Here is a 12350-nt window from a genome sequence, read left to right as displayed (position 1 = left end):
ATCATTTGACCCCAAGATTAAATGCAATTTCCATTGTTTACATCAAAAGTATTAAGGTAGCATAAGCCTTAACTCTTAAGTCAAATTCTCATCATTAATTTTACTATAAAATAATAATTTAAAATTTTCCAATTTATTCATAAAAATATAATATTATATTTTGATCAAATTCTGAAATGTTTAAACTTTAAAATAAAATAAAATTAATGACAAGGGATATGTAAAGAGATTTATAATAATACCTAGGTGACTCTTATAAGTTATATTAACCTCTTATCATTCAAACAGTATTTAATACTATTTAAAAAAATATATATATATATGTATTCAATGAAAGATATTAAATGCAAAAATCAGTTTCAGAAGTGGGCCATTACTGTTAGGTGACTAACTCCAAAAATCAAAACACTCACAATTACTGCATTTTGTTGTTGATTATTATCTCTCTCTCTTTCTCTTCAATGGAATTGGAATGGATGAACTCTCTCTTTCTCTCAACCATGACCCATCTCCTTCATACGTAGTTATCATCAGCATCTCTATCTCACAAACATCCATGTGTAACACTTCACTTTGATATTTCGTTCGCGAGAAAAATGATTATTTTAAAGGATATAAAGTTGTGTTATTTTAAGTGAGAGAAAGAGATAGATAAAAAAAAAAGAGCGGACAAAAAAATATAAAAATATAGATCCCACCTCTTTATAAAATTAAAAGGGAATATAAATTATGTCATTTAAAAACACAAACACTAACGAAAAAAATGTTCCTTTTACATATAATCTCAACTATGCTACATAACAACATAAGATAAAAAAAAAAAAAACACACGTACAAAAAGAAGCCAAAAACTCTCTCTCTCTCTCTCTCTCTCTCTCACTCACACACACACATAAACACACACACAAAACACACACACCACCACCCACTTATTATTCTATAATCTCATTCTCTCTCAAAGCTCCTACTCCAACAACACAACACCATTCTCTAAACTAATTGTTTTTGTGGTGTTCTGTGTTTTGTTCTTCTTTTGTCTGCATTTGTCCCTCTAGAGTTGAGCCATATCCACAAAATACACTCTTTTTATGACATATATATTAAAAAACCAGCAAAAAGAAGGTGGGGGGAGAAGAAAAGCAATAGGAGTTGTACTGTACAATCACCAAAGCCACTTTTTGTGTCTTAAATTTTGAGTTTTTTCATTGACTTGTGTTTTGAACTGGGGGAGGGTGTTAATTCAATTCAAAAGGGGTCCCCTTTAAAAGGGTTGAAGAAAAATGGCTTCTTTGTAGTTCTGAGAAATCCCATCATGGATCTTGAGTCTGTGATCCACAAGAACACAATTAAGGTAAGGCCATGTGGCACTTGAAGTTGACTGAGTATTGTAGAATAAGAAATATCTTTCAAAAATCTTTTCTTTTTTTATCAATTATATATCATTCATTCCATCATGCTCATTTTTCCTTGCAGGAGGAATCATGGAAGACAGTGTTGACTCTGGCTTATCAGAGTTTGGGAGTTGTCTATGGAGACTTGAGCACTTCCCCACTTTATGTTTACAAAAGCACTTTTGCTGAGGATATTCAGCATTCAGAGACCAATGAAGAAATCTATGGGGTCTTATCTTTTGTGTTCTGGACACTTACACTGATTCCTCTTCTCAAGTATGTGTTCATTGTGCTTAGAGCTGATGACAATGGTGAAGGAGGGACTTTTGCTCTCTACTCCTTGCTATGCCGCCATGCCCGTGTTAGCTTGTTGCCTAACACTCAGGTAGCAGATGAGAACTTAACTGAGTACACTATTGATGGAACAACACCTATCAATAAGAAAAATGTTGGGTGGGGCTTTAAATCATTGTTGGAGAAACATAGGGTGCTGCAAAGGGTGTTGCTTGTTCTGGCTTTGATAGGGACTTGCATGGTTATTGGGGATGGTGTGCTCACACCAGCAATTTCTGGTATTTGGGATTTGTGATACTCTTGTGTAATTTGGTTGCAAGCAATGAACTTGGAATCTTGGTAACTCAGTTTTGTGGTTTTTTTTTGTCATGGTGCAGTTTTTTCTGCTGTGTCAGGCTTGGAGCTTTCAATGTCTAAAGAGCAGCACCGATGTAAGTTTCGTGTCTAAAAACAACTAGTTTTTGTCCACAAAATTCTCTTTTCCTTTCATTTATTCTTCCTTTTCTTCTCCATAAACTTTTCATTCAGTAATAATGATCTAGTTTGTGTTCTAGGGAGGTTAAGCTTTAATTACTATGAGGGTTATTTGCAGCTAAGCATTAGGTCTTTTGGATAATAGGATTCAATTGGAGAAAGCTGTCCTATTTTTTAATACACAAGAAGATTCTTTTATTCTATCATCAAATTTTTTATTGCAGTTTCTATTTCTAGCTCACAATTGCAGATAAAACTATATATTAAGTTATGAATTTGTTTTCCAGAATTCAACTTTGATGATTAGATTTCAAAACGCTTGGTATCTAGAACAAATCTGGGGAATATGTTCTCACAATAATTTAGAAATTTAGAATGGTTCTCATTGATTGTATTTTGTAAGTTGTAAGCATTTCAGTAGGACTTTTGGCCCCTCAGTGGTATGTATGCTGTAAAGATATTAATATTAAAAGTATTTTTTTTTTTTTTTGAAATATTCCAATCGGTTCATTGCTTCGCAACTAATCCGATTCGGAGCGGGTCTAGGATTAAGGCTTTAAACCCCTCCTAAAGGTGGTACTGGGGATATTCGAACACATGCTCTCACCCCCACCTGCTTAGCTTTCATGCGTCAACTGAGCTATCACCATTTGGTAATAGTAAAAGTATTCTAGTTGGGTATCCAAATATATTTGCTTTTGAACTATCTGAAGCCTTGCTTTTCATGCATGCTATTGAAAGTCGTTTAAGTTAGTGGACTAAATGGTAAAACCAAATGACTGCATTTGTTTGCACAATTGTGGGTCCTCATAAACATAATCTGGTCAAATTTCCTTGCTTTGATCAAAGTCAAGTCACTTTCATGCCAGAACTTGTATTTGAATACGTAATTGATACTAATTTTTTTAGAATAAAAAAAAAAAAGCACGTATGAAATGTGTGGCTAAGATGTAAAGCTTAACGCCATTAATCAGAAGATCAAGTATAAAAAAGTAGTTCCATAAAGTTAAGCTTTCATTAGGTTATGATATAAAGCATGGTGGTATGGATGAGACTTTAATAAATCCCTGTGGATGAATCTAGAGCAGTTCTGATTATCTGATTGGATACAAAATTAGGTATGGCCACTATTGGACATGTCATGAATAGTGCTTGCAATTCCACTATGATTCATAAATAATTATTATCTATGGTACCTCAACTAAAACTTGACCTAATTCTGTCAACTTCGTAAATGGCAGCTGCTGAAATATACTATAATGAAGCCACTCTAATGATACTTTTATATATTGACCTAACTTTGACCTTGGATAATTTGACATCTGTACAACTCTTTTGTTTAATAGAAAGTCATTTGAATCACTAATAATAACAACTTCAAAGATAAATCTTTTTTATTACTGAATACTTCTTCCATTGTCCTTGTAATTCTCATTAAATGTTTATTGGTTTCTCTTACAAGTAGTCCTTTTGCTAGAGGTTAATAAATAACACTTGTCTACTTTAAATATTTGATCTCCCACCTTCAAATTTTACAAATTGCTAGCAATATGTTCTGAAGTTCTCACTTGATGATTTATGGACCAGGAAAATTACCAATTACAAGTTAATATGCTTATGATATAATTATCAGTCTTTGCTCTAAGCATTCAAACAATAATTGTAATTTGATGGTTAATGTTCGTCTTTATTCTAGTATATGTTCTTCAACAAACTTTAAAATTAGAAAACTTTCATTTGTTGTACTTTGCCTTTTACTCCCACTATTACATTGGAGCTAATTGGTTATGCAGATGTTGAGGTTCCAGTTGCTTGTGTAATACTGGTGTTTTTGTTTGCGCTTCAACATTATGGCACCCACCGCGTGGGATGTCTTTTTGCTCCTGTTGTGTTGACCTGGCTACTATGCATCAGTGCTATTGGTGTTTATAATATCTTCCATTGGAATCCACATGTTTATCAAGCTCTCTCCCCATACTACATGTTCAAATTTCTGAAAAAGACCCAAAAGAGAGGGTGGATGTCCTTGGGTGGGATTCTATTGTGTATAACAGGTATGGAGAAAGTGTAGCAAATTGTGTTCTAAAGTGCTGTATGCTTGACATATGCTTCATATTTCTCTGATATTATCATCTTTATGTTCCAGGTTCAGAAGCTATGTTTGCTGATTTAGGACACTTTTCACAATTGTCAATTAAGGTACACATAAAGCCTTTTTTGTGGAACTTTGAATTCAAAATTACGAGGGAATGTTGGATGGAAAATGATGAATTGTCTAAAGCATAAGAAATTGCTAAAGTGAGTTTTATATGCATAGGTTCAATCACACACACACACACACAGAGAATGTGTGCATCTGATGCATTCGTTACTGAAGAAATACATATCAGCACCATTATGTCTATGATTTTTACTTGTACTGTTTTACACTTTTATTAGCTAAATTAATCAATGTGAAGAACTATGATCATAACTTTTACTTCTTGAAGTTGATTGTACCTTCTCCAAAATGAAACCATACTTTCAATTTGTAGAAATGGAAAATAGCTTTGGTTGTAAGTAATGTCTCACTATCAATTTGATGTTAATGACATCTAATGCTTCAAACGTGAAATAATTATCTATTTGTTCGAGAATAATTTTGGTTTACCATTTCACGAGTCAGACTGAGCCAACTTCTTTATGATCAAAAGTTAATACTACACGAGCCAAGATGGAAAATTAGTGCTTGACAGCCAGATGCAATTTCTGTTAAAAAAACTAAAACCGCGTAAGAAGTTAAATCAAACCATAATTGAAAAATGGAAAGTGACATAGAATGGTGGATTTCTCTCTCACACTTGCTACACATCCATCTTGCGTTATGCTGGTATCAATATCAAAACTTAGTATGCTGGAAGCTTATGGTAACCTTTCTACTAGTTATCAAAATCCTTGATTTTATATAGAAGGAAATTCGTCTGCATTATGCACAACTAATTAAATTGCAAAAAATTTTATCATTGAATCCTTTATAATATATCAAGCTTTGGGGGATATTTACTTGATAAGAAGCCCAGGGGGAGTAATCAACTGGTTTAACAAAAGGTTATTTACTTGCAGATTGCTTTCACCTTTTTGGTATATCCTTCTTTAATCCTAGCGTATATGGGACAAGCTGCGTATCTTTCCAAGCATCATTCCCTTGAAAGTGACTATCGAATCGGGTTCTATGTATCTGTGCCTGGTAGGTTGTCTGTGATCTTCTCTACAGGCACATATTCATAAACAGATTAGTGTTTGCTATGCTGTTTGACTGACTTTTCTTTTTCCGCTTTTATAGTAAAACTTCGATGGCCTGTTCTTGCAATAGCCATACTTCAAGCTGTGGTTGGAAGCCAAGCTGTTATCACAGGGACTTTCTCAATAATCAAACAATGTTCTGCTTTGGGATGCTTCCCCAAAGTCAAAATCATTCATACATCATCTAAGATACATGGACAGATTTACATTCCTGAGATCAACTGGAGTTTGATGCTACTTTGCCTGGCTATTACAGTTGGATTCAGAGATACTAAACGCATGGGAAATGCAGCAGGTACTCTTATCTCCATGAAATAATTTCATCATGCATATGAAAATTTAGAGGCACCGAATCATATAGAATCAATATCTCATGACAGTGACTACACTATGTGCTATGGTATTATTCTGCATTTTTGGTGACCAAATATCTTAAGTATTGTTATGGATTTAATCATATCAATTCTGATAATGAAAGAATTTGAAATATTTTTTAAATGAATTTTTGTTTTCTTTCCATAAACAGGTTTGGCTGTCATAACTGTCATGCTGGTGACCACTTGCTTAATGTCTCTAGTTATAGTCTTATGCTGGCACAAAAGCGTCTTGCTAGCTATTTGCTTCATATTGTTCTTTGGCTCCATTGAAGCACTCTACTTCTCTGCATCCCTCATAAAGTTCCTTGAAGGGGCTTGGGTCCCCATTGCCCTATCCCTTATCTTTCTTCTTGTCATGTATGTGTGGCACTATGGAACACTTAAGAAGTATGAGTTTGATGTTGAAAATAAGGTCCCCATCAACTGGCTCCTCAGTTTGGGCCCCACTCTAGGAATTGTCAGGGTTAAGGGAATTGGCCTCATACATACTGAGCTTGTATCTGGGATCCCAGCTATCTTCTCTCACTTTGTTACCAACCTACCAGCTTTCCATCAAGTTGTAATCTTCCTGTGCGTCAAATCTGTCCCAGTGCCACATGTCAGACCTGAAGAAAGGTTCTTAGTTGGTAGAGTTGGTCCGAAGGAATATAGGCTATATAGGTGCATAGCGCGATATGGCTACCGCGATATTCACAAGGATGACATTGAGTTCGAGAAAGATCTTATTTGCAGCGTAGCAGAATTTATCAGGTCAGATACTTCTGAGTATGGCTTAGGATTTGGGAGTTTTGAAGATGATACAAAGATGACAGTTGTTGGGACTTCAGCATCAAACTTAGAGGGTGTGAGGATGTCTGAAGATGATCAAGATAATTCTCAGATGGAAGGCACTTCAGAGTTGATGGAGGTTAAGTCTCCCGAGAGAGTGAAGAAGCGAGTGCGGTTTGTCGTGCCAGACAGTCCACAGATTGATTTGGATGCAAGGGAGGAGTTGCTTGAGCTAATGGAAGCAAAGGAGGCAGGAATGGCATTTATAATGAGTCACTCATATGTGAGAGCAAAAAGAGGATCAAGCTGGATAAAGAAAGTTGTAATCAATTATGGGTATGATTTCTTAAGGAGAAACTCTAGAGGACCAACTTATGCTTTGAGTATACCTCATGTATCTACCTTAGAGGTGGGCATGATCTATCATGTCTGAGTTTTGGCCAGTAGTTTTCTAGTTTAGTTTTGTAACTAGTGATCTTCTTTGTTAGATCAACCTTATACATGTGATAAATGGTGGCATTTTGTACAGTGACCCTCCAAGTTTCCTGACAAGTAAAGTGCTGCCAACCTATGGTTCTTACCTTTTATTTTGTATCTTCTTGGTACATAAATAAACTGTCTGGATATCTTAGCTCTTCTAGTCCTAGCATGAATCTGAAATGTAGATCAAGTTCCAAGTTGTCAACAGATACTGTATGTAGTGACTAGTGAATCTTTTGAATGAAAAATCAAAACAACAGTTTGAGAAATGACTTGATGTGTTTTTTGTATTGTGAACATCAAGCTATGAAGTGTGAACACATCTAAAAGAGTTTTATTCACGTTTTAATATTTCAAATTCTAAAGGAAAATGAGAAGTGCTTTTTTTCAAGAAAAAAAGCAGCTTTTTTTCTTGGGTTTCTCAAAAAATTAACTTTTATCTCTTTCTTATTTTAGAAGTGTTTTTTATAAAAGTTAAAGCTATTTATATTTTTATAAAAATATTTAGTTATTGAAAAAAATATTTGACTTTTGACTTTTGCTTTTCATAAAAGTTAAATTTTTTAACTTCTGAAAAAAGTAAGTTTTTGGCTTTAACTTGCTACAAAGTATGCTTAAGGAAGCCATGTAGTGGTGGACTCCAGGGAATGTTTGTTTCACCTCCTCAAAAAAATAATTTTTATCTCTTCCTTATTTTAAAAGTGTTTTTTACAAAAGTTAAAGTTATTTATATTTTTATAAAAATATTTAGTTTTTGAAAAAAGTATTTGGCTTTTGACTTTTGTTTTTTTTAAAAGTTAAAATTTTTAGCTTTCAAAAAGAGTAGGTTTTTAGCTTTTTTTATGACTTCTGCTTTTTTTTTTAAAAAAAAAAAACAGATATCCAAACGAACTAAAAGTGATAAGTGCTTTTTTTAAGGAAAAAAAAACAGCTTTTGGAGGAAAAAAAAGCTCATCCAAACGGAATGTCCCAAATCCATGTTTCTTAGTTGACAATAAATGAAGCAATGCATACAAGTTATCTAGCACCGATATCGACTCGTGACACGATACGATACGACACTCCGACACTTAATTTTAAAAAATGTTAGATTTCGACAGATTTTGATATTATATAATATTTTTAATTTATGTAGTGTATATTATATTTAATATTCAATAATTTAACAAAAAAAATGAATCTAAACTTATAATATTATAAATTTTGGAAAGATATCACAAATATTTATATTAAACTCAATAAAATATAATTGTAATCCACTAAAACCGCTTTGCCTTTATTAATGCTATTACTCTCCAGATTGCCTTCCTGGTAGGAGTGAAACTGGGCCGGGCCGGCCTACAGGGGCCCACGGCTCGGCCTATATCAGGCCATACTTGACCTAGTATAATTTGTATAATATGCCGGGCTTGGGCAATAGAAAAGCCTGTTTAATAAAAAGGTCGTAGGCCCATTTTCAAAACGTCGGGCCTATAAGCCTATAGGCCGGCCTATATTGTACTATTTATTTTAAATCTAATAAAATAGAATAAGTATGCCTTGAAGAAAAAATAAAAGATATAAATTTAATCAATTGCAATTATTTATAACTTAATTATATTCGATTATATTTTAATAGAAATCTTACTTTATTTCTTATATAGGAGGAATCAACATCTCAACATGTTTGATTGTGTATATGAATATATTAAAAGATTTTTGAAATGTTATACTTACTACAAGCATCATGATGTGGTTGTTGAATTCATGTAGTTATTTTAATTTACATAGTATGGATTTGTTTGTTGGATCTGATGAAATATATATTATTTAGTTTGAGCATTTTGTTTTTGAAAATGAATTAAATGCATATTGTATGAGTTTTGTTATGATTCATGATTCTGTTTAGACGTTGAAATTATGATTTTTGGTTTAGCAACCGAATTTGAGTACTTTGTAAAGTTGATTCATGGTTCTGCATGGAAGTTAAAAATTAACAGGCTAACGGGTCAAGCCAGACCATTTATTTTTTATAAACGAGTCGAGTCAGGCTAACAGTTAGACTCATACTAGGCTTGGGCCAGGTCAAATTGAAATTTTTTGACATAGGCTTAAATTTTTTGGGACAAAGTTTGGTCCAAGCCGGCCCACTTTTACCCTTACTTCCTGGTGTACATGCGCAAGATTATGCGTTTCTGCTCTTGATTACCGCTAATCATTGATGTTGTACCAACCGTTTTAATCACGTTATTATTTTTCATTATTGCACCCTCCGTAACTCCATCCGTTGTACCAACCGTATTAATCACGTTATTATTTTTCATTATTGCACCCCCGTAACTCCATCCGTTGTACCAACTGAATTAATCATGTTATTATTTTTCATTATTGCACCCTCCGTAACTCCCTCCGCTGATTTCGCTAGGGCTGCAAACCTATATATGTATTCTGTGTAAGAGAATACATACATAGACTGTGCGGGTAAGAGAAAGGGATACGAAGATTGTGCGTTTGCGGGTAAGAGAAAGGGATACGAAGAGTGTGGAAGTTTAACGATTGTCGATCTTCATCATGAGCTATTTCCTGGTATCTATGTATTCTGTGCTTTTATTTAATAATCTAAGATGTAACTCCGTTTGATTTGGGACGTGAAATGTGTGGCAGAAAAGGGTTGCAGATTCTAAGCGAAGAGTTCTCGATCGAGCTGTGGCTATAGCTGCTGCTGGTTCAACACTCTTACTGAAACCTTCCTTTCATTATTATTATTATTTATAATCTTTGGTAGACGCTTATTAACCTGGCTTCAAATATAGGAGCATCTGTGACAGCGCGGGTCCCTTTTCCATTACAAGATTCTCAAGTGCTGCATGATTTGCTTCCACGACATTTACCTTATTTCGACCAAGCTGGTCTGTCTTTACTTTGATTTGAATTTGGTGTGTTTGTAGATATGGGTGTGTAGATTTATGTATTACGTTTGGAATTGGAAATTTGTAGGAATACTTGGGCTGTCTTGGTATAGAGTCAGTCCGGTTCCTTCATCCGACATATCTAAGGAAACTTCTGGGGCTGTTGGGTCAAAGTCAAGTGATTATTTTGGCAGACATACTGTTGGACCTGCCGTTGTTAATATTGCAGGTATACATTTAGGGTTCTTTTTTAACCTTAAAAAGTTTTGTGCTTTGATGCCCTTTTAGTTTATTCTGAAGGAGTGAAAGGAGTACAGGATCGGGAACCATCATCAACAAGGATGGTACAATCTTGACATGTGCTCATGTCGTGGCTAGAGGCACCAGAAGATCCAAACGGAAGGTTTGTGTACATGCTAGGTCATATCTTTCCAACATAGACTTGTAACATTAAAGCTTTCTGTGATGCAAATTCGAGATCTTGTACAATATGGGTGTTTCTCAAACATATGTCTCGAGTACATTGATATGGGTGTTACGATTGTTGCTTGCTCTATAGCTTTGGGTGAGACAAAGCTAGGGTGGCTTAGGATATGGTTTGGGTAAGTCAGAACTTTCTAAGTCATGGTTTGAAAATTCATTGGTCCATTCCCAACAAAATAGGGTACTACTAAATTGTTATTCAATTAGTTTTGATTGCCTACACAACTGAATGGAAATGATTCTTTGGCACACTGATAGAACCCAAAGTAAAATTACACAAATTAGAGCTGAAAATGATATCAGTGGCGTGCGTATGGAGAAGTACAAAAAAGAAAATGATATCCGGCATTGGAGGCCATTCTCTCCCCCTTTCGATTTCTGTCTCAGTTATTGTTACCCCTCTTCCATCTCTTCCCTGCTCTTATGTACTCCTTCCTCAGAAGCTGTTATAGCATCATCAACCATCTTTCCAGCCTTACATCTAGTCACCCTTTCATAGGCCTGATTCTCTATGGTTCCCCCTGGCGTACACCCTATTTATGGGTGGGTTCCTATCACATACCTTAGTATTGCACAAGCACAACAGCTCCTTGCAATCATATATGATATTTTATTATTGAGTGTAAAGAGTGACAGACAGGTGAGTTACTCCTTTAGTCGTAGGCTTTGTGCTTAAGCTTACTTGGCAGAATGATTGGTTTAACTTGAATGTGTAATCTTTTATAAATTATCTCCACCTGTATATTATTTTAGTCTATTCATATGCGAGTTTTTGTATAAATAGCATTTTTCCCATTCTCACTATTTTGACTTCATGAAGACATCAGATGTATATATGACAAAGTATGACTATGGACACTCATTTTTGGGTCTTACAACCAATGGTTGATTGTACAGGTTGAAGTCACTTTGCAAGATGGAAGGACATATGAGGGTAAAGTGGTAAATGTTGACATGCATTCATATATTGCTATTCTGAAGATCAATTCTGAAACCCCACTACCAGAAGCAAAACTTGGTTCTTCAAGTACGCTTCGTCCTGGGGATTTGGTGATAGCCATGGGCTGTCCGCATTCTCTTCAGAATACTGTCACTGCGGGCATTGTAAGGTGTGAAGAAAAAATTTCAGACAATAATAGATGGGTCATTGTTTTAAGCTTTTTTCTTTTGTTTTAAACTTTGCCATCTCATATAATAGATTTTGGAAGCTAAAGCTATATGGTTGTTTGGTGCAGTAACTTATTATTTGACCATGAAGCTTATTAAGTTTTAAAAAAGGGACTCCTGGTTTTCTTTTTGACTAATGAAATTTATGTCTTGTTTGATTTTGGCATAGTTGTGTTGACGGGAAAAGTAGTGATTTGGGTTTTAGTGGCACGCCAAGAGAGTATTTACAAACAGATTGTGCAGTCAATGTGGTATATTTTCCTAACTTTCTCCCCATAAGCTCCCAATGTAACCCAACTTGGTTTGCATTTGTTGTACGGACCAAATCTTCACCTGCATGTTTATTCAGTCTGCTTGTGTATTTTTATCTGCTTCTATGGTATAGGGAAATTCTGGAGGACCTCTTGTCAACATAGACGGAGAAGTTATGGCTGCTGATGGGTTGAGTTTTTCTGTACCAATCGACTCTGTGTCTAAAATTGTAGAGCATTTCAAGAAAAGTGGGTATGTTATTGGTTTTATCCTTACTATTTTTATTGCATATGCATTGGAAAATAGGATGTAATTTGTTGTAAAATATTGTCAGCTTGTCATTTGTGTTATGTTACATTCAGAAAAGGATGTTTTACATTCTGAGATGAAAGTTAAATTATGCAAAATATTTTACATTTTTTTCATTTTTAATATATTATACAAATAGTCCATAAAACATTAGTGATTTAAATATTTTTATGTCAAATTCATAC

General features: G+C 34.6%; 2 protein-coding genes across 3 annotated transcripts; both read left to right on the top strand.

Annotated features, from left to right (window-relative positions):
- Window positions 1–897: 897 nt before the first annotated feature.
- Window positions 898–7318, top strand: LOC133298466 (potassium transporter 8-like). Of its 2 annotated transcripts, none has more exons than XM_061497756.1 (8): window positions 898–1351; window positions 1477–1963; window positions 2063–2116; window positions 3953–4213; window positions 4306–4358; window positions 5262–5385; window positions 5482–5736; window positions 5968–7318. In XM_061497756.1, the coding sequence occupies exons 1-8, from the start codon at window positions 1313–1315 to the stop codon at window positions 7017–7019; spliced, it is 2325 nt and encodes a 774-aa protein (XP_061353740.1). In that variant the 5' UTR covers window positions 898–1312; the 3' UTR covers window positions 7020–7318. The 2 variants fall into 2 exon arrangements, with proteins under 2 accessions (XP_061353740.1, XP_061353739.1); XM_061497755.1 differs by having other exon boundaries at window positions 899–1351; window positions 1474–1963.
- A 2158-nt stretch (window positions 7319–9476) lies between these two features.
- On the top strand, window positions 9477–12165 carry LOC133298482 (putative protease Do-like 14; the record flags this gene model as incomplete). The annotated part of the gene is made up of 8 exons (XM_061497775.1): window positions 9477–9631; window positions 9710–9770; window positions 9859–9954; window positions 10043–10217; window positions 10264–10357; window positions 11335–11546; window positions 11774–11855; window positions 11990–12165. Coding segments are annotated over exons 1-8 (911 nt in total), but the record flags the coding sequence as incomplete, so codon positions are not given.
- Between the last annotated feature and the right edge of the window lie 185 nt (window positions 12166–12350).

The sequence above is a fragment of the Gastrolobium bilobum genome, unplaced genomic scaffold (genome assembly GCF_033153095.1).
Source record: "Gastrolobium bilobum isolate Gb01-03AN ecotype WA unplaced genomic scaffold, APGP_CSIRO_Gbil_v1 utg18492, whole genome shotgun sequence".
Taxonomy (NCBI): Eukaryota; Viridiplantae; Streptophyta; class Magnoliopsida; order Fabales; family Fabaceae; genus Gastrolobium; species Gastrolobium bilobum.
This window is presented reverse-complemented; position numbering and strand designations above follow the sequence as displayed.